The sequence below is a fragment of the Camelus dromedarius genome, chromosome 18, assembly GCF_036321535.1.
Source record: "Camelus dromedarius isolate mCamDro1 chromosome 18, mCamDro1.pat, whole genome shotgun sequence".
NCBI classification, from domain to species: Eukaryota; Metazoa; Chordata; class Mammalia; order Artiodactyla; family Camelidae; genus Camelus; species Camelus dromedarius.
The window spans coordinates 27,879,525-27,902,917 of NC_087453.1; the positions used below are offsets into that span (position 1 = coordinate 27,879,525).

Below are 23,393 nucleotides of genomic sequence, written 5' to 3' on the forward strand. Positions count from 1 at the left end.
TGTCTTTCAGTTTTTCCCTCTGTGGTGAGACTTAAAAAAGTGGTATCGTTTGTAATTAAACAACAGTCTCACTTTTTGTTGTGCAGCGTGAGATGGCAGCCCTCTGTGTCCTCAGGATTAGCTTCCCCTGCTCCCTCAAGGGACACCTCCCTTTAGTAGATCTGGAACCTAGGTGGTTTGTTTCATGTTTGCCCCTCTGAGTCTCACACTTCTCCCTGCTTCTCCTAGCCCCCGGGGACCAATTAACACATCCACGTTTGCTACCCCTGGAACTCCTGGACTTCAGTCCCCCTCTCTGGGATGCTCTGGCCCCTCCTCGGAGCTGCACGGAGGAGGCGAATATCATCACTCTTCCCTTTACTCTCTCACCATGAATTCTGAGCAGTCCTCCACCCACCGCTATGTAACTCCTGGCTAAGTCGGAGGTATCAGCAAAGGAAACTCACAAAGGCAACAGACGTTAATGTCTTGTATTGTGGTGGAGGCTTTTGAAGGACTCAGGCTTTTATTTTGAGGGAGATAGAAGCCATTGGAGGATTTTAAGCAGATGATAGACATGATCTGACTTCACTCTTTAGTCAATAATGGACTGAAAGAGGAGAGGCAATAATGCAAGCAGGGAGATCAGTCAGGAAAACTGAACAGCAGTGTTTTGAGTGAGTTGCTAGTGACTTGGACCAAGATCAGGCTGCGCAAGAGATAAGAAGGGATCTGAACATTGATATCGGTATCAATCCCGAATCTAAATCTGCTTAGTGGAAGAATCAAGAACATAAACAATTGCAGTTGTATGTCGCATGTGAGAGAAAGAGAAGAATCCAGGATGATGTTGGAGTTTTGGCCCAAGAGATAGGAAGGATGGAAACACCACTCACTTTACATGGGGAATTGAAAGGAGAGCACATTTGATGGTAGATAGCGAGGGCTCAGCTCTGATTATGTTTAGTTTGAGATTATCATTAGATCCCTAAGTAGATACGTTGAGTAGGCAGTTAGATCTTTGAGCCTGGAGTTGAATGCCAAATATAATGCATCAATTTGGAAGTCATCAGGTTATAGATAGTACTGAATGAGGCAGGATGAGATCAGCCAGGAGGTATCTGTAGATAGATGTCCTGAGTCACTGACACTCCAACATGGAGAGATTGAGGAGATAAGAAACAATCAAAGAAGCAGGCTGAGGAGGCGTAGCCGGGGAGATGGCCATGAGGCAATTGTGTGCGTTTGGAAGCCAGATGAAGAATGTGTTTCAGGAAGAAGAGAGTCTTCAACAGGGTCAAATGCTGGTCATGGTTTAGGTAAGATGAAGGCCAAGAATTAACCATTGGACTTAACAGTACAGAGGTCATTGGTGACTATGATTAGAGCAACTTCAGTGGAGTAGCAGGGTCAAAAGCCTACTGGAGTGGGCTCTGGGGAATGAATACCCACAGAGACAAATTAAGAAGCCAAGAGAGATTAGTCTTGTGGGAAGTTTTGATGGGAAGGGCAGCAGAGAAATGGGAAGGATGCTGGAAGGGGGACCTGAGACCAAGAGATAGTTTTTATAGTGAGAGAGACAACAACATACATGTATGCTGGTGGCAATGACTCCTAACACACCCACCCTATTTTAACCTCCAACTTTACAGATTAGTTTTACTTGTTTTAAAAACATCTGTCAATGAAACTGTAGAATATGTTTTCTTTTTGGTCTGACTTCTATTACTCAGCGTTTATATCTGTAAGGTCCTTCTGTATTTTGCATGTGATTGTACTTTGTTCATTCTCTTTGCTAAATAGTATACTATAATTTATTTATTCTACAGATGATGGGCATTCAGGCAGTTTTCAGTTTTGCACTGTTACAAATAGTGTTGCTTTATAAAGCTATGCCTTCCTGTGAGATACGGAATTGCTGGTCATAGATCTTGCTATGGCCAGCCTTGATGGACACTGCCAATTTCCCAAGTTGGCTGAGCCAGTTAATTTTCTAAATGTTAATTCATACATACAAAAAATGATGAATATAGGATCTCTGTATGTTAAATTATTTTGATTTTAAAACAGCTGTCACAGAATAAATGAGTGCTCCAGAAATATGTTCTATAAACAGAACATCAGCCTTGAGTGGCTATTTTAGAATTTTTAGGGGATCTCTGTCACCTCTGCAGCTATGAATGTCATAGAGGATCTAGTTCACTCACTTTGAGAGTGTGAGCTGGGATTTCCTGGAAGTTCATCTTAACTTCATCCCCACCGGTTGTTTGCCCACCAACCTAATAATTCGCAAGCTCTCTGAATTTCCTTACTGGCTTTCACGTCTCCTTCTTTGTTCCGCTTCCCCCTCCTGTCTTGTTCAAGTTCTTGACGGGTCTCATCTGTAACCACTTCTACCTCCTTTCCTGGAGGCCTCTCTTTGCTCTCTAACTCTGTGTCTATCTGCATAGGGATGATCCTAAAAAACCCCTCAAACCTGATCATTCTTAAAATCCTTTCCAGTGCATATTACCCACAACCCACACAATCAAGCTTCCTGTCTATTTCATTCCATCATTCACTTAGTGAGCAAATAGTCATTGAGTTCTAGTATGTTCGAAGTACAAGGGATTCATCAGTGACTAAAATAAGCATAGCTTCACTACTCGGACCCTGGCCCCATTCTGCTTCAGCAGTTCCTTACCACCTGTGATTATTTCTGCGTTTATAATTGTCATTTTAGTGCCTTCAGAGTTGCATGTTTTCCCAGGTGTCCCTTCTCCATTCTGTCCACCAGGAGAATTTCCAAGCCTCCTTAGGGACTCAGCTTACATACAACTCATCCATCTCCTCTTCTGTCCCATGATTTCCATGAATAACTGATCGTTCCTTCCTGTTCTTTGATGAACGCTATGCATGTTTTCTATTGCATTTCTCACACTATTATTTATCTGTCAGTGGGTCTGACACCCGACCCTGGATTTGTGAGCTGCTTAAGATCAGAAAATATAACTTAGTCACTTATGTTCCCAACATCTATCTTAGTGCTTAGCTAGTAGGAGGTGCTCAATAAATGTGTGTTTGGGGAAGGATGAAAGAAAGGGAAGAGGGAGAGAGAGGGGAAGGGAAGGAGCAAGAATGGGAAAAAGAAGCTTATGAGTCTTTAAAAGCAATTGATAGATCATGGAAAATTGTAGAGCCATGGAGGTGTTAACGTCATGTGCTCTAATCTCCTCGTGTTTGAGTTGAAGGCATTGAAGCCCCTGCGTGAGTTGCTCCAGATACCTTCTTCCCAGCACAGACCTCTCCCCTCAGTTTGCCAGGATTCTCAGTAGGAGAACAGAGGTGGCACTAACGACACTGGTTTTCATCGTCTTAACCGTTCCTGAACCAACCTTGTTCCCACTGTCACCCATCATCCTCCTCTCCCTGTCAGTTACCACACGCTTTCTGGTGAAAATGAAAAATCCCTTCGATTGGCCAAATAGTTGAGATCTTTCAGAGGAAGAAATAAGAGAAGGTGCCACAGAGAGGGTTTTTTTTTTTTTTTTAAGAAAAAGAAATTATTGTCTACAAAATGAAATAAAAAAGAGAAGAAGGGATTAGTGAATGGTCTTGTGCAGCCACCTCTGGCCATTCCTGATATAGAACTTGATTCATGAAAAACTTAGAGACTTTTCTTAGACATTCCTCCTAATCAATAATATGGATCTTTAAAACTCACCTCAAGAGACATAAGGTCCTTATATTTCTTTTTATTCTGAGACATATACTTTGAGATAAGGATTTTCAAATTCTAACAGATATTCCACAAAAAATGTCAAGTTTATCTCATTTCCTTTGTGTACTTTTTTTTTTGTAGTTAAATTCTAACATTAGTCAATCAAGAAACAATAGTACACATATATTGTTTAGAAATATGAAAATAACCCCAAGAAATTTAAGAAAAGAATTGCTGAAAATAATTGTCAAGAAGCAGACCTAAGTTAAAAGTATCATATGTATTCCTTGGCTTTTGATATAACCCCTCTGGACAGTTTTTGAAAAACTAGGTCAGTATGTTTTTCTTTGATAAATAATAAATTTTGAGATATCTACCACTTACTAATCATTCGTTGTGGCTCCACTGGTCTAAATGTTAACATGAACTAACTATCTCACTTAATTCTCACCACAGTCCTATGAAGTAAGTCCTATTAGTACCTCCATTTTAGATGGCAAATGAGTATTTTACAGGTTAAAAAAAAAAAAAAACTGGTCCAAGATGTTTGGTGTTGAATAATGAAAACCAAACTAAACAGTAGCTTAAATAAGTGGAGGATTTTTTAATTTGTTTGCATTTTGTTTGGTTTTGCATTTTTTTTTTTTTAATCCTAATGCAGCAGGAAGCCTGAAGATAGGTGGCTTCTGGCACTGATGCAGTGGCTCAAGGATAAGAAGGCCTAGACCCTATGATTCTCATGGCCTTTTCCTCATAGATCAAGATGCCTCTGCTGCTCCAGCCATTGCATTTGTGTTCCCAACAGCAAAAAGACAAGAACTCCTCCATTAAGAAACCACGCTTTCCCAGAACCCCTAAGCGGACTTCAGCTAACATGTGACTCACCATGTGTCACGTTGCCACCCTAGCTATTGGGGAAGCCAGAAAATACAGGTTTTTCAGATATTATATTTGCTGGCCTGAATAATGTGAGGTTTCAGTTAGGAGAGAAGGAGGAAAAGGATATTAGGTAGCACTTAACAGTGAGTAGAAAGGCACGCACATGGCTAGAGAGTGGCAGGGTAGAGTTCTAAAACCCAATGAAGTATATTTCTAAGTAAAATATCAAAAATATCAACAATATGAGTCAATCAGAAGCATTAAATGAAATGATACCAGTATGGTAATTTTACATTCAAAGACAAGCACAAATTGTGTTCAAGATTCATTCTCCCATAGCCTCTATAGGCAGCAAGGATTGGCCAGAGGTGAGGCAAACAGAACCAAGGACAGAGAATAGTTCTCATAGTAGAGGAAGGACTAACAGAGTAGAGTCACTTGCCAAGGGCCAAATACCCCCTTTTATTCAAAAAGAAGAATCTAGCTTGCAAAAAATATTAAAATAAATGTGGGGAAGTGGATAATTATTGTTATTTAAAACAAATTGATATCCAAATGAGAAAATTATATTTTAGCAGAATTCCATGTAATAAGTTATAAATGAGCAAGTACCTGTACGTAGTTAGTAATCAGTTTCAAGAAATGCAGTTCTAATTTTGTCAAACAGATTCCATTTAACGAATAAGCAGCACCACTCAGCTCCCAAGAAATTGTGATTGCTTCTCTTTTTTCAGCTTGACATATATCTTACTAAAGAAATTAACTGGGATTTTTTTTAATCTTTTTTTCATTTGCTCTCTTCAGATAGAATTACTTTTAAAAAAATAAGCAGTGGTGTCAATTATGGTTACAAACCCTGCTTATATACATCCGCTCTCTGTAGTACATAGCACTTTGGCAGATTCAACCAAAGTAACAAGTAGCATTGATAAGACTAGGCTTAGAAGACATAATGGCAAGTGTTTTCATAAAAGAAGACTGTTGATGGGAATGTAAGTTGGTGCAGCCACTGTGGAAAATGGTATGGAAGGTCCTCAAAAAACTAAAAATAGACCTACTGTGTGCTCCATCATTTCCATTCCTGGGTATGTATTGGAAGAAAATGAAAACACTAATTTAAAAAGATACATGCACTCCAATGTTCATATCAGCATTATTTATAATAGCCAAGTTATGGAAACAACCTAAATGTCCATCAACAGACAGATGGATAGAGAAGATGTGTATATGTATAATGTACATGTATATAATGGAATACTACTCAGCCGTAAAAAAGGAATGAAATTTTGCCATTTGCAACAACATAGATGGACCTGGAAGGTATTATACTTAGTGGAATAAGTCAGGCAGAGAAAGATAAATACTGTACATTATCACTTATATGTGGAATCTAAAAAATACAACAAACTAGTGACTATAACAAAGAAGAAACAGACTCACCAATACAGAGAATAAACTAGTGGCTACCAGTGGAAACAGGGAAGCGAGGAGGGTAGGAGATTAAAAGGCAGAAACTATCATGTATAAACCAAGCTACAAGGATATATTGTACAGCACAGGGAATATAGCCAATATTTTATAATAACTATAAACAGTATAATCCATACAAATTTTGAATCACTATGTTGTACATATGAAACTAACATAGTATTGTAAATCAACTATATCTCAAAAGTAAATTTTTTGAGTGACACAAGGGTTTTGGAAAGAACCATTGAAAGAATATGGTGGAATGACATGAAACCCATAGAAGCGAAGCTTTGGGGGTTTCGCAGAAGGGCACTTGATCACCATTTTCTCAGTTGTACAAATGAGCAGTGACTCTGGAAACTAGCTGGATGAGAGGAGTGTCTCAGCTGATGTTCAGAATGCATCTGAGACAATGACAGAGCTAAAACCTCTCATCATGAAAACTTAGCCAAAGCAAACATCTTTTTTTTCTTCCTCGCTGTGCCAAGAATGTTGCTCTTATGCAGGGGTGGGAGTTTATCTTTGGTCCTTTGAAGAATTCTCTTAATGTTCATTTCAACTTGATTTCACCACATTAAACTCTTCCCACTGGGCAGGGCAATGTCAAGAGGTATTAGCAGAGGACTTCTGTTACTTCTCAAAATGTGGATCCTTGCATTCCTGCGTCTTCTACACTGTACTTTCAAGCATGTGAACTTTTTCTGAGACCATCAAGGTACCATTTAGTAGATCAGTGCTTCACTTCTTTGGGGAAAGATAAATTGGGCAACAAGGGTTCAGAATACAACCCAAAATATAAAACAAATCATCAAGCATGTCTGTGAAGCTGATGTAAATGCCCTAAGCCCTAATTCTAAAGTTTCTGTACTGTATTCATTGGAAAGCCCCCCAGTCCCATGCTACACACAGTACTCTGAGTTCCTGTAACCTATTCCAGCACAGGTCAAATTACAATAGGGAATGTGTAAAGCTATTATGCGAAACCCTGTAGCAAAGCATGGTGATTGAATACTTACAACAATGAAGAAGACATAAAAATTAATTTCACAAAGCATAAATGATAAAGCATGGATGTAATTCTCTTTCATTTACACATTCATTTATTCATTCATTTATGCAGTCAACTCAAGTCAACAAGCGTGGATTATTCCCCAGTATATAGAAAGAATGGACACAGAACTATGGGATTCTAAACCAGCTGCAGAATGATGCACATCCTTTTCTTCCATCTGCTTTTCCCCAGCACTCCTACGAATGGTTATATGTAGTGTTTTGTACACATTTCCATCCCTCTGCTCGCTGCTTATCCCCCAGTTCCAGTGATCTGGTGTGCGTGGACGCTGCTAGGTTCTTACCCAAAGAGATGGTTCTAGTGGTAGACCAATCAGAGACCTTTCCCAGGATTTTTCATACTGGAAATGAGGAAATCAGTCAGACTCTCTTTGGTGGTAGGAGGCGCCTATGTGACAACTCTTGTTGCATGTGGTGGCCAAGGAGAAGAAGCTGGACATTTGGGGGGAAAAATGCCATCAGGAAGGGAGAGCAGTGAAAATGCAACAAAGTCTTCCTGCCACTCATGCTCCAGGTTCCCGATGACCTTATGCTATAAATACATTATTTTGCTGCAGTTTGTCCAATTTTTCCTTCAATTACAGAAAATACCCAATGTCCTTGGTACAATCTCCTATTTCCTAGGCTGTGCTTTTGTTGACTGTAGCCTAAAGATATTTGACTCACGTGGTTTGAAAATAATTATCCACCTTTCCTTGCTATTACATCAGTTGAGTAACGTGATTTTCTAGTGTCCCAATCGTGATAATGTTGGGTTGTAATATGCTTCCCGATTTTTGTTTTGTTTTGGTAACTATCTTATATTTGATAAAACCATTTGTCTTTGAGTATGAGATGAGCATTCTGAATATAAAATATAAGATCTTCACTGCCACCTAAAGTGGAGGAACTGTACCAGAAATTTGACCAAAATTCTAAAATCTCTATATAATATCATAAATGCAGTTTCTTCTCAGACAATCCTTTCCGCTTTTAATGAAAATCTTTGCAGCTCATATACCATCTTTCACCATGAAAAGATTCTTCACTGTACTGTTAAGACAAATACGCTGCAAGATGAACTCTGCCGCCTGCCAGCAAGTGGGAGAAGTGTGCTCAGCCAGGCAATGAAAACCCTGAGTGAGCCTCACAGGTGCCTTCTTACTCAAATCCCCACCTGCATCCGCTGCTGAGCAGAGGTTATGGGAATGACACCCGTATCGATGACAGCAGTGGGGGGGTTGCCAATAAATTAAAAATTAATAGAAAGCTAATGAAAATTGTTAGGACCTCCATATATCTCACAAATATTAAAATATCCTGTTTTAAATTATTTATTCCAGGAACCTTTTAAAAATTCATTAAACACAATAAATTATGGCTTCCTAATCAGGGACTTTGGAAATACCTGCCTTTAGATCATTATCATTTGTCACTCCTTTTACTTCACTAGGGTAACCACTGACTCATAATTGTTTATATAATTATAGATTTTAATTATATATATATATATATATATATAATATATATATACACACACACACACATATAGAGAGAGAGAGATTCAATATTCCTTTTAGAATATTTTGGTTTCCCCAAAGAGCTCACTAAACAAATACATGTTACTGAGAACAGAGTTCACACTCTTGTCTTTTCTCTGTGACTCTGGCCGCTTGGTATCAGGCCACAGCCGTGGCCTGGGTGCCTGGCATGCCACGATCATGGGTGGCACTTACAAGACACGGCCTCTATTTGTCACTTTGATTCTATCTATAGGACTGATACTGACCACTGGCCTGTGTTTGAGATCAAATCTCAAACAAGCAAGCAAAACCCTCCCCTTTTGAAAGACGATGAGTGCAAATACCCTCAAAGAAAAATGGGTTGAGAGTGTGAACAGGAAATTTACAGAAAAAAAAAAGTGGAAGAGCCCTAACATATATAAAACAAGGCTCAACAGGGCTGGTAAATCAGTGATTCCAGTTAAGACCACTCCAAGGTACCACATTATAACCATCAGATTTGCAGACGTTTTCTGAAAGGCTGATAACAGCAAGTGTTTTTGAAAATGGAGGAGAATACCAGCTTTCCAATGCTGCCAATTACATGTAGAGTGTCCTTACCACTTCGGTGAGTAGGCGGCGGCCTCTGGTATTAATGAAGATGCACGGATGCTGAGAATTCATCATGATTTCCACCCTAGAGAATGTCCTGGATGTGGCTTGAGGCAACGAGAAGTAGGATTGTGCAAATAAACATTCTTGAAGGAAAAAAACCATGTATGTCCATCAACAAAAGAATGGCTTAATTATACATTCCTACAGTGGAATCATTTAGTAGTTAAAATTAATGACCTAGATGTACAGGAGAATCAAGAACACATTTTAAAGGCATAGATTAGTTGCAAATAGCCTTTGGCCAAAGGATAGATGTATGTAATAATTTAAATAAATGTATAGGGGTCCATCCCAGGGATCAGCAAACGTTTTTCTGTAAAGGGCCAGGTAGTAAATACTTTGCCTTTTGGGGTTTTCACTGTTGCAACTACTCAACTCCACCACCAGGATGAAAACAGCCACAGACAATACATAAATGAACAAGCACTCCTGTGTTGCAATAAAACTTTATTGACAAAAACAGGTATCAGGCTGGATTTAGCCCTCAGTTTGCTGAACCCTGATCAAGATGATTCTCCTCAGAATACATTATGAAAATATATATGGTTTTGATATTAAAAAAAAAAAAGATTCAAAATAGAGTTGCTCCTAGGGGAAGTGAGTAGAATGGAATTAGGGAGATGCACAGTGGAGAAGGAGTCTGCATGCAACGTCTTAAGTATATGTTAAAAGAAAAAGCACTAAAGCAAAATGGCAAAATGATAACATTCTTTAAACTTGGATATGTGTTGGTTACACCATTCTCTGTATTTTCAGGTGTATTTACAGGGATATGTAGTGCTGAAAAAAGGAAAGATAATATACAGCCATTAACATATTAGAGGTAACAGGCATCGGAACCATGGGAAACAGAAATATCTGCAAGAATGAGATTTCTTCCGGAGGACTCTGTCTTTGTCTGTGTGCCCCTTGAAGCCCCAAGTTGGTTAAAAAATTAGAAGGTGTGAATTACCAATCGGGGAAGTTTCTCTCTGTTCTCAGAACTAGGCACAGTTGTTAAACATCCGCAACTAGATCCAAAGGTTGTGATTGAATCTGTCTCTTTACATTCATTCAAGCAAGTTTGAGTTGAATCTGTGACTTACCACTATCAAAATTCCCAGACCTTCGACCTGAGTTTGGTGACAGACCTCACCCCTCTCTCCATCTTATTTCTCCTCTAGCATCACCCTCATAGCATAGTGAAGGCCTTTACTTCGTACACTTCACTCTTTGTTTCATCATGGTCATGGAATGAATGGCAAGGTGTTCAGATTCTAGAGGCAAATTTCCTGCGTTCAGATCTCAGGGGTGCCCCTCACTAGCTGTGGGACCGTATGCTAGTTATTAAATGCCTCTCTGCCTCAGCCCTCTCATTTGTAAAAATGAAGTGGTAATAACAATACATCTCACAGGGTGGTTGTGAGGGTTAAACGAGTTAATGATTTGCAAAATGCTTAGCATGATGCCTAGCCGGTAGTAAGTGCTAAATCAGTGTTTTAAACACAGATAATTAAGTAGGTGTATTTATCTTTTTTTTTTTTTACCTTGTTGATTGCATGTATTTGCCACCCTAAGATTTTCTAGGGCAAAATGACAGAAACCAAGAAACCAATGATCTAATCACAAATTGTGACTTTTATTAGCTCTAAGGATATAAATAAGCTTTATAAGTGCTTTGACACTTTGAATCCTCATCAGTCAAATGAGGCTCATAACAGTACCTGCCTCCTAGAGAATTACTGTAAGAATTAATTAAGGTTTTGGCTCAGTACATAGGAAATACTCAAATAATACAAAACTAACTTAAAATTGTAGAACAATTGTTAGTAGTATTAAGCAGACACATGAATCCTGTGCCAGAAATGAGAGAATTTAAAAAGCTTTGGAAATAAAAGTGCATCACCTTTGGGACATGGTAGGAAAACCTAGCATCTCTGATGGTGTGAAGACTGGTACCTCAGTCACTGCACCAGAATGGGATGAGGGAATTGCAGAAACCATCTTGCAGATGGAAGGTACAAACATGGTCACCTATGCTCCAGATGAAATTCCACAGAAGCTGATCTTTAGATTCACTATCTCTCGTTCGGGTCTCCGTTGTCCCTTTCACGAGAAAAGACTGATCCTAAGGCAGAAAATGTCACTTAAGAAGCTTCAGGATTTAAAAAGCTGGGGCTGAACCAAGCTTAGTGGCAATCATCAGAACTTTGCCTCTGAAAGTAGAAAAACAAATCCTCCAGATTAAAGAAGAAGCTGTCCTTCCAAAGCCATGCTGACTAGGACCCAGCACTGGATTTGTGAGAACACTGCCAGTGTGGGATGCAAAGCATATGTTATCCTCTCATGATGAGTCAAGTCTGCTTGAAGCTGCTCTGGTCACATCTCTGAGCCACGTTGTTCTTAATATAGCTGTAAGGGCTTTTTGCTTATTCTAAAACAAATAACCAAAATAATTTCTTTATTTGCTTGGGAAGCAAGTAGTCCAAGATTAGAATAATGCTTCCTAAACCAGGTCCCGGAGCAGCTTGCTACTCAGAGTGCTGCTCCTGGCCCAGCAGAATGCTTCAACTTTAACATGCATGAAATCTATAAAGGTTTCTTGGGGGAAAAAAAAAATCAGATTCTGAGTCAGAAGATCTGGTGTGGAGCTTAAAGTCCTCCATTTCGATCAAGCTCTGTCAGTCCTGTAAGTCCCCTGGCAACTCACAGCATGATCCCGCGTGCACCTCACTCAGGATGCAGATTTTCTGTTTACCTCCCTTTCCCCCGGCCCCTACTCAGGATCTTCACCAGTATCTGCATTTCACCAAGACCTCCAGTGACTGGTATTCACCTGAGAGTTTGAGAAGCCCTGCTCTAAAGCCTACGTGAACCAATTTCTCCGGCGTTCTGGTTGCACGTCCCCTATTTACACAAGGAAGCGACTTCTGGTACCCTACAGTCCTGACATTTGTTGTCCTGCTGGTTTTGACGCTAGCAGTGCTCTGCCCATCGCTCCTCCAGTCCTTTCGCCGTTTTCACACACAACCTCTCTGTGGGCTTTCACTTCCAACAGCCGGCACCCATGTCTCTTTGCTGGCTCTTCCGTCTGGATGCTGGCACCCCCTCTGCCTGCTGTCAAGGGGAGCAGGAAGTGCGGGGGGATTTCCATCCCCTCCAGCAGCCTCTGACCAGGACTTACAGGCACAGGGATTGCCACACTCCAGCTCCCCTGCTGCTCATCAGAAAACTCAACCTTGAGGAATGGTCTGCACAAGGAGGGATTAAGCCAAAATTACCATCTTCAGGAGTTTACTCGGTATCTCAGCATTCTGCCTTCTCCTCATCCCAGACCTGCTCACCTCCCTATAAGGTTGCCAGGGAGCACTTTGTAATAAACTCATTTCTCATAAATCCTTGTATCAGGGTCTGCTTCTGGGGAACCCAAAGTAAGATACATACTGTTTTAGCTCAGTGTAATAAAGACCAGGACCAGTACCCAACCAAGAGCTGGGTTACTTCTCAAGTTCCCTTGGTCACTGCTTTAGTCCCTGAATCTTTGATTCAGCCTGGGTCAGATCTTTCTCATGTTTCAGAAGGCTGGAGGAAGTCAGTGGATTCTAAGAACTCCACACTTGGAAATTTAGATGCTCACATTCTGAGACTGTGATGAAATTGATTATGCTTTACTTTCTGAATGAATTAATTGTGCCGTGATGGTGGTGATGATCCTGCCCATCAGCTGGCTTTATCAAGGACCCATAGAAAGAGCGAGGGATCTAGAAGACCTACACTGACCAGTGCTGCAGCCACACATACCAACAACACGAGACTGCTGAGCACTTGAAAGGTTACCAGAGCAAATTAAGATGGGCTGTAAGTGCAGAATCCACACTCCATTCCAAAGATTAAGCACATAAAGAGAATATAAAATAGCTCCGTGATGTTTATGCTGACTACATGATTAATAATAACATTTTTGAAATCTTGGGGTAAATCAAATAGATTATTAAATTAGTTTCACCTGTTTATTTCTACTTTTTTTGATGTGGCTACTAGAAATTTTATTGTATGTGTAGCTCACATTCTATTTCTGTTGGACTAGATGTACTAGCTGTGTTAGCTTTCAACCTAGAAGGGCAGCTCTTCCTAATGCTTTCACTGTACCTATTTCTGGTGTGAAATTGGCCCCCAGTAAACATACAAAATGGTACATTGCCCCCAGTTATAAATACTTTTGCTAAGGTATAAAGTTGCCATTGTTCTGGAAAAGCCTGAAGTTTGCCCCTAGTCTAGAAAAGATTACACTAGCAACATAGTTTAAAAATCAGTGCCAGTAAGTAAAATTTATTTTAAAGCTATTAAAATGTTATCCCGAAGCTTTTTTTTTTTTTTTTTTTTTTTTTTAAAAACGTGTGTGCTTCAAGTTTGCTTCACTCACAGCTGTTCTGGGCTGTCTCTCCCAAGTCGTCCTCCAACATTCTATAGGGTCCAAGGCTCCCATATTGCTCACCTGGACTGTGACAGCTTCCTGAGTTCCCCCTGTTTGGATTCTCACCCTCAAATCTATCCTCCACGTGGCTGCCAAATAACCTCCTTAACGCCCCGTCTAGCCCTGGTTCTGCTACCTCTCACCCTTTAAAAGAAAGGCCTTCAGTGATACTATATTTTTTGCTAATTTTTATCCAGGAAACTGGACAGACATTCAGCTTTCCATACTCTCCCCTCAGCTCTACTCCTTTTTTTTGTTGATGTTGCAACTTCCCCTCTTCTGGTTCCTATTAGGCCACCCCCCTTCCCTCTAAGTCCCGCCATGCATGCTTACCTCTGGTTCTTTTCCCAGTAGTTTTCTCTGCTTAGAGTGGCCTCCTCCCCTCCGTTCACTCTCTACCCCAAGTTCTACCTCAAATATATTGCATGATGGCATATTATCAGTGCCTTAAATCAGGAGGCAAAACACAACACAATGAAACTGCGGTAGAAATAACAAAACAAAGTGGAAAAGCTGTTGAACTAAAAAACATGATTTCACTGAGGAGAGAGCCAAGCCAACTTCATCAGATGATTACACAACTTAGCTCTCATGCCATTTTCTCTTAAAGAATTTTTTTTAGGGGGTGGGGTTGGCCATCAGAACGTTAACTGTGCCTTCAAAATCACCCAGAATGGAACCTCAACTTTGCTTAAAGGTTTGCTGTTTTCCATTTTCTTGGAAGACAAGAGAGATCAGTAGTGAATGGTGTGAGGTAGGAATGGAGATTAGGAGAGTAGTGAGGGCTTGACAGAGCTGTCAAGGGAGGGACAGTCCTGGATATTGTATGATGTGACTGTAGCTGGTTTAGAGAGCTTCCAGAACTGTAATTAACATTTAAAGATCGCCTGGTATAGCTGCTTTGGCTTGAGTAGTAAAAGAGAAAGACACTATTTGCAGGTGTGTTGAAAATACATTTGACTATATTTTAAACTCTTATCTGTTTGTAATGCAAGAAAAATGGTTTAAAAAAAAAGTACTTGGTTATTAAAGGTGACATACCAGTTCTCTATCTGTAGGGATTTTAAAAAGCAGATAAAATTTTGTTTATGAATAAAGACATTTCCTTAGGAAAGGAGTAAGTCACTCAGGGGTTTGAATTTAATTATGTCATTTTTACAGAAAAAAAAAAAGGAAAAAACCCTCAGGCATACAAATTGAACTAATTTGTCCTCTTAGTAGTCTCACTAAAAATATGAGTCTAAAGACTGTGCAGTATTTAAGCTAATGAAAGTGTGATTTACATTTTTTCAGGAATGGACAAATGAGGTTTTCAGTTTGGCAACAAACCTGCTGGCCCAGAACATGTCCAGGGACGCATTTCTGGAAAAAGCGTAAGTAGCTCTAATTTTATTGCTAAGGGTGTTGCTTCATCTGAGTCAGTTTCCTTTCTCCTTTGTGAGTCCTTTGTTTATGCTGCACTGGCTTCTCACATTGATAAACATAAATTTCCCTTTGGGACTTGTTAGAGAACTGATACGTCCACTGTTTGGAGCTGGACGTCTTCCAAGAAAGATCGCGCTTTCCTCCGAGCTGCACAATGTGTGTTACTCCCCTGAATGTCAATGCCTTTGACACACAGTAAGGAGATACTTCCAAGTCCTGGCAGCTGTGCTCAGAACCCCAAATTATTAATTTCAGAGAGCCTTCAGCCCTACATCTGCCTGTGTTGTATCAATTATTAATCTGAGGAAGAGAATGAGCAACATACGGGACTCAACTCTCTGGAGTCTAAGATCTCTGACAGATGGTACTTAAATCAATAGGCTGATGTCCTGATTTCTGCTTGGACAGACAATCACAGCAAGTGTTAGTGAGAAAAAGAGAAAGAGGACGTAGAGGAAAGAGCAGAATGGGAAGGAAAAGGAAAGAAAGCAAAACAGGATGACCCGATCGCTCTGGAATTACACAGTCTTTCTGAAATTTGTGTGACCAAGGAAAATAATGATTTCTGCCAGATGAGCAGCTAGCAAAGCTGGTTGTGTTCACTTTGGAAACTGTGGGTAATCCAGGAGGTTGAGAAGCCTTGAAATCAAAACCACAAGTGGAAACATTACTAGGTGGTCCTCTGTTTGATTTAATAACCTTTCTCTTCCCTCTTCTTCTGTAAGACATACCCATCATTCCAGACCGAAGACTTCAGCCCACAATTCTTTCATACTCTTCAATGAATTCCTTTCTACTGTTAGTCAGTTGATTACAGAGCTTCACTTAAATGCTCTTTCGTGTGATCGTCCCATTTCCTTACTTTGTCACCTTAAGAACTCCTTCTCCATGTCTCCCCACTCTCCTTTCCTTTATTCCTCTTTTTTTTTAAAACTGCCTTTGATCTTACCATCTTTCACCTAACAGACATTTCTAGAACATCTGTTGTGCCATACAACGTTGGCGGAAGGTGACACAGAGATAAATGTTTTACCTGAAACAGTGAAGCATCCAGTTGGCTAATCGGATCTATTGCAAACGTCCATTTCCAATAGGTGTCTCCCTGTGAATTGCTGCTATGGACATTCTAAGACACACCTTTTGGTGAACACACTGTAAGCATTTCTGGTGCAGCTGCCACCTAGGTACGGGCTTGCTGTGTCAAGCCCCAGTTGGTAGTCTGAATTCACACACCCGTCAACAGAGATTATAAGCTCGCTTGGAACTTCTGTGTACCCACAAGTCCAGAAGCAACTGACAAGATAAATGCAGTTGTATACTCACACAATGGAATACTATATAGCAACACCTTAGAGAGTGGAAGATCTACCATGAAAGCAAAACTATGGATGGATCTCAAAAGTGTAATATTGAATGAGAGAAGCCAGATGCAAAAAAGAATGTGATTCCATTTTGGAAAGTGCAAAAATAATCCGAGTTGTTTAAAGTCAGGATAATTGTTCCCTCTTGGGGGATAGGTAGGCTCTGGGATGGGGGCGTGAGAGGGGCTGCCAGGATGCTACTTAAGTGATAATATTCTTTCTTTTAATCTGAGTGCTGATTGCAGGAACTTGGATGATTTGTGAAGATTCAGCGAACTGTCCATATGCAGGAGCCCTTTTCTGTGCATTTTATTCTTCAATAAAAAGCTTTTGAAAAAATTAAGCACTTGTTTTCTGCTTTTCCAACAGCTATACTAAACTGAAGCTGCAAGTCACTCCGGAAGGACGCATTCCTCTCAAAAAGTAAGCCACGAGAGCATTTCCCATTCTTCTTCTTTTTTTTTTTTTTTTTTTTTTTCCATATCTCAAAGGTTTGAATCCATGCCATGACTCTGTTTTGTTTCTCTGCTGGTCCAAGTGGGAGCATGGAAATGCGTGGTAACCCCATCCTCCCACACAGCCCTCGTGCACATCAGTGTAGCTGGTTTTCTCATAGAGATTTCCTCGGGCCTCCCCCTTTCCTGTGGCAGCACCTTCAAGAAACACCAAAGCAGGAAGGAGGTGGTCAGGGTAGGAGGAACCTTGCTGCTCAACCCAGAGGATCATCTGAGACTCAGATCTATTTTAGGAATGGAAATTGGGCAGCCTCAGTGCCTCCATCTACCAAGATAAACTAGCCTTGAAGCAGGGATGGCAAACTCAGATGTCAACAGAAGCCAGGCAAGGAACATACATGATGAGGCAGGCCAGGAGCAGGAAGGAAAAACTGGAGAGTGAAAACCCATCCAGCGGAGACAAGGACAACTCAACTCCACTATATTCCCCGTGGGACTGGTGGACTCTGGACACTAGATTTCCTAATGTTTCAATAGAATTCATAAACCCAAATTATTATATTAAATTGTCCAATACTTAAATTATATTTTTTAAAACCAAATTACTGACCAGAGAAAGCACATCTCTAGACTGTATTCCACCACAAACCTCTACCTTTTGACTTACTACCTACAAGTGGGCTTCTGCTCATAAAAATGTTAAACAGTTGATAGCAATACCATCAATTAATGGCTTGTTCTTGATAATATTAACAACATACACCTTGAGAGTGGTGGGTTGCATCAAGGGGACAGAGTTGTCAAGGATGTTTATTTTAGTGCTTAATACAGGAGGTTACTGAGTGCAAAGTGTTTTAATTGGACCATCACCATTGTCTCAAAATATTGATTTTATATCAGACACTTTGATTTTTCAAACGCACAGATCTCTCTGAATAAATATAATGATGCTGGAACAATCAGTATCTTTTAATTCTTCAAAGGTGAATGATAATGGGGTTTGATCCAATGGCAAGTTTCTGCTGGCGGCATCTGCAAGTGCGGTCACGTGCCTTTCAGACGTGGCTCACGCCTTGTGTTTTCCCTTCACAGCATATACCGCTTGTTCTCAGCAGACCGGAAGCGAGTCGAAACTGCATTAGAGGCTTGTAGTCTTCCATCTTCAAGGGTGAGCATGTTGCCTTCCTAAAACTAGCACCACTAAATAGTCCTGAATGATCATACTAAAACATAAGTTGCCTCCATATTACCCAAACATTTTTAAATTAAGACGTCCATAGGACTTATTTGTTAATATTTATAGTATATGAGGGGGTTCACTGTAATTATATTTTCTTTTACTCCCATAACCCCAATATTTTCAGTTAGAAAGAACTTTGCTCTTTATTAAAAAAAATAACTATCTAATATAAAAAATATTGGCCCCCCAAATATTAATGTTATCAAGAATTTAAACTTCTCATTAATAGTAAATCCTTTCTTGATGTTCCTTGAGATATTAGCTAGTGATGATGGATTATGATTAGGAAGATTTTAAAATATTAATTTCATCTTATTCCACCTTTCTTCAATGTCTAAGTTTAAGATTTATGAGTTAATCAGCAATTAGAATGGTAGTACATCCTTATAAATAAATGTATTTACATATTATAAATAAATGTATTTACATATTATAAATAAATATATTTACATATAGTGCTCAAAAAGCTTTTGCTGAGAAGGGTGCAGGATCAAGACAGTTTGGAAGCTGCAAGTAGGTGAGAGGACCAGCATGTAACATGCTTTGATTTTTTTATGCCCGATGCGTTCGAGGCACTCGATATACATTAACTACCTAGAATAAAGTAATTTGCCTTTATTTCAGTGCCTTTCTACATACCTGACTCTAAAATGATCTAGTACCATTGTTTCTTGGGTAAATGGGTCTATTGCATAAAACTTTTTTCTTGTGCTATATGCAGACCTCTCCTTTCTACTACAAATCATTTTCATCCTAGTATTTAAGCAACAACTAAGCAAGAATAATACTTAAACCCAAAGAAGAACCTCTGAGCCTCTTGAAACGTGAGTGAAGTTGAGAAGCCATTCTGAAACTCACGATTAAGTTATGAAGAGTGTTGAGGGCTGTTGCATCAATTGTATCAGCCAGTGCTTCTTGTAAATATTTTTCAAAGAGATGAAATTTATTAACGACCTTGGTAGGCACCAGAAAAGGAAAAGTAAAATAAAAAAGGGTGTCTCTCCACTATCGGTTTCTTGCTGTCTGTGGGGAAAGTGGCTGGTGCTGTAGGCACCGGGCAGAGCTGTGGAAAGGCTCCCCAAACGTTTTACCTTTAGCTTTAATAAGCCAAAGACAATGATCTGACTTGCTCATTATTGCTCTTTGCTTTGATGCTCTGGAGTAGGAAAGACATTAACCGTTAAGGTTTTGTCGTTGACTCAACAAATATTTCGTGAGTTCTTACTACATGCCCCCCGGCACTGAGAATATAGAAGTGAACAAAATGCAATCCCTGAATTCTAGGACGGTAGAGTCTCTGGGATGCTAACCAAACACATGACCGACACATTGTCAATGGGGGGGGGGACGCCATGAACTGAAGGAATGGAGCCCTGCCATCGACAATAAGGGACCTTCATTCCAGAAAAAGAAAACAAAGTGTGCAAAACCCTGAGGCTGGAAAGAAATTACCGATTTGAGTAACTGAAAAAAGGACCACTGCATTTAAGCTTGAAAAGAAAGCGTGAGACATGAATTTAAAAAGACGTGCGAAGAATTGTTTTCCTCTACAGTTGCCTCTGATTTTACCTTTACTGGAAAACATCTTGTGAATAAAAAATGATAAAAAATGTTAACTTATTCTTGTAAATCTAGCTCAGGGAAAGAAGGAATAGAAAAATGAAGCTGAGTACAAAATCAAATCCATAAATCAGTTCTCTGTAAATTGCAATTTTCTAAACAATTGGATTCTGACAATTCAGTCAATAACTATAAATTGAGTGTTTTACAGTCTGCTATGTCTATTACAGGTTCACACTTTCAGGCCAATGTCAACAGGAGACATTTTAAAAGGAAAATGAGATTCAAATTACAGGAGTTATGTTTAAACTGAAAAAAAGTATTTTTAGTAAATTAAATGTTATGACAATTTTCTGAAAACAAATTGGAGATTTTTTTTTTAAAGAAATATAATCAACCTCAATCATAAAGTTTTGAAAGCTCATTATTTATAATAAAGTAGACTTTACTTGGAGGATTGGCAGAATTGGAATGGCGTAAAAAGATCTAAAAATCCAAAGACAGTTTCAGAGCTAAGAAATAAATGTTTCCTTGAACTGACTATGTTTTAAACTATGTTGTTGTAATTTTATAACTACAGAACAGTAGCTCTAGAAAAGATCCACTAATTAGAGAAAAATAGATTCTGGATATACTGACAAGAGGTGTTTTAAACACTCCGCAGAAGAGGAGGCTACATAAATGGTAGATAGCACTTATCTGGGAGCCTCATATAGCCAGGGGTTGTTCAAACTAGATTTAATTGTGTTCTGTAAATAGATATGTTACCAGAAACACAGTGGATATCCTGTTGAGATTTTTTAAACATTATCTTTGTGCACATTGTTAGGGATAATTAATGCACTTGAACTTGTATCCTGACCGACAGGATCCATTGAAATAACACATTCTTTAAAGGGATACTCTTTAAGAGATTTCAGTTGCTTGCCAAAGTTGCCTTAATTGTTAAAAAGCAGCACTGGGTCTAAAAAGAGAGACATAGCATTTACTGTCTTCTATTAATAATCCAAATGTATTTCCCAGTGAGAACTTTGAAGAACTTTCCATGTTCAGAAAGCTACCACTTTATCCACAAACATTCTGAGAACAGAAAACAGTTTACTTGGACCAAATTCCCTTTGATTCAAGCTTATTAACTTGAAAAAAAAAAAAACAACTCAGTGACATTAGGAATTGTATTAGTCTCGGCATAGCACCAGCCTCGTAACAAAGAAGACAGGAATAAATCCATGTGTTTGTTTTAAATAGTAATCTTTACAGTAGTTATCAAGATGCATGTAGTACCAAAGAAAACAGATTATTTTGGATTTAAAGAATACCATAAATTTTACTAGAGAATACTATGAATAAAATTCACAAAAGAACTTCCCCCTAGATAACTGTAATACGCTTCCTTTCTCCTATGCCGTATCCCCAGAATGCAAAGCAGAAATACAGTTATTTATTCAGCTCTGATTCTCAGGTCACTAATATCAAAATTCCATTTTAGAACCACATTAAGTCTTCGGTTCCCTATCAGTGGTTTACTTGTAGTTATTTCATGTACTCTCTGGCTAACTCAACTTTTGATTTATAGCTTTAAAACAAAAATATTGAGAATAGGTTGAAACCATGAATTTACTGGGAAATACTGCATTGATTTGTCAAGATAAAATATGTGAACTCTTTATTCATTTGAGTCCACTGAATTAAATTAATATGTTTTTGAATAACATGTTTCTGAATGTTAAATACCTGTTTATTATGGAATTATTTTTCAAAGCCTACAAATGTACAAAGGAGAAAATACAAACCATATCCTAAAACGAATGTGAAATTTAGTTTTCTGGATTACAGTGTGAGTTATGGAATCAAATGACCTCGATCCAAAACACAGCAAACTACCCCACCCCTCAACTTGAGACCTCAGACAGGTTTTGTAACCTCCCATCTCCCTCTCTAAAAGGGGTCACTAACCGTGCCAACCTCATGGAGCTGACATGGGCTTAAATGAAAACATTCATGTAAAGCTCATAGAATCATATGCTTGGCATACAGTAGGTGCTCAATAAATATTATTATTGTCCTCTCAGTATTTGTATCCTCTCAGTATTTGCATATATATGTGAGAGTTATTTTTTATTTTTTCTTTTTAATTTGCCATATTGAATACATCATAACCAAGTCTATGGAATCTGGAAAAGCAAATGCCACCAGTTTTTTAAAATCTTTTCCCTTTTGAGATTCTTTGTATCCAAGCATAGAATTGAAGCAACTTCATTTTTAAAGTTTGGAAATTCTTTATAGTTTCTGGAATAAATGAGCATGATTTAGACTGTATTGGCCTTCTTAGTTGTCCCTCCAAAAAATGTCAGTAGCAATGGCGACAGATAATCACTGACAGTCTGTCTTGTATTGGAGGCAAGATGTGGTGAACCATGACCTGAAGACCTACGGCCTGGTCCCGTACTGTGTGTTCACCTAACACTGACTTGGTGTATATTATATTCCGGGCATCAGTCTGGGGAATTAGAATGGAGAATTAAATAAGACATAGTCATTTTACTCAGAAACACACAGTCTAGTAGACCATCAGAAGTACAAAAAAAAAAAAAAAAAGGAAACACTGTGTGATGGATGCTCTAAGGAAAGTATATAAAGTTGGATTGTACACACAAAAGAAGAATGTGTCACCCATACCTGGATTGGTTAGGAATGGTTCACAGAGGAGTATTTGAACATTGGGAACATGATCGTTAAGAGTATCTGACCCTGGGCTTCCTCCTACTCAAACACGACAAAATGAATCAGTTCTATCCACTTCATCAAATCATGAGATTCAGGAAAAGAAAATATGTGAATGAGCTTTTTGATTTTAGTCCTACTTAAAACGTAAGGACCTAGTAATTGCTCATGGCTTTTCCCTATATGTCTCCCACACACTCCTTCATTTTAGCTTTCAGTGATGCTTGTTTTAACTTATTTCTCAAAAGTATTTTTTCTTCCATTTTCACCCACTGACCCCCAAAGGGTGTCCTCTTTGGACAAATTGGGTAAGAGAAAAATAAAGCTGTGTTGAAATATTTTCCATTTTCTATGTGCTAGCATCCAACTGGTAATGAAAATAACACTGTGTTTATTCAGATTGTCTCATCAATTTGTCCTCTTTAATAGGAAGTTCTTTTTTTTTTTCAATTTCAAAACTTTTAAATTTTACTTCATTTTATAAGAATTTGTAGAAATTATAAAGGTTACTTTCAATATACAGCTATTATAAAATTTTTATATTCCCCTCCCTGCCACTGGCAGCCACTAGTTTGTTATCTGTATCCATGAGTCTGCTTCTTTTTTGTTATATTCACAAGTTTGTTGTATTTTTTAGATTCCATATATAAGTGATAACATATAGTATTTATCTTTCTCTGTCTGACTTATTTCATTTAGCTTAATGCCCTCCAAGCGCATCCATGTTGCTGCAAATGGCAACATTTTTCTTCTTTATGGCTGAGTAGTATTCCTCTGTGTGTGTATGTGTGTGTGTGTGTGTGTGTGTGTGTATTCATTCCACAGCTTCTTTATTTATTCATCTGTCGATGGACATTTAGTTTGCTTCCACATCTTGGCAATTTAAATAATGCTTCTGTGAACATTGGGGTGCATGTATC

The 23,393-nt window shown here is 38.9% G+C and overlaps 1 protein-coding gene across 7 annotated transcripts in view; it reads left to right on the top strand.

Annotated features, from left to right (window-relative positions):
• PLCB1 (phospholipase C beta 1) overlaps positions 1–23,393 on the top strand; it is a 662,592-nt gene that overhangs the window by 418,102 nt on the left and 221,097 nt on the right. For all 7 annotated transcript variants that reach the window (XM_064475872.1, XM_031434233.2, XM_031434231.2 and 4 more), the window contains exons 5-7: positions 15,002–15,081; positions 16,864–16,917; positions 18,042–18,117. In XM_064475872.1, the coding sequence (XP_064331942.1) occupies positions 15,002–15,081; positions 16,864–16,917; positions 18,042–18,117 (210 nt within the window). The remainder of the gene's footprint in view (positions 1–15,001; positions 15,082–16,863; positions 16,918–18,041; positions 18,118–23,393) is intronic.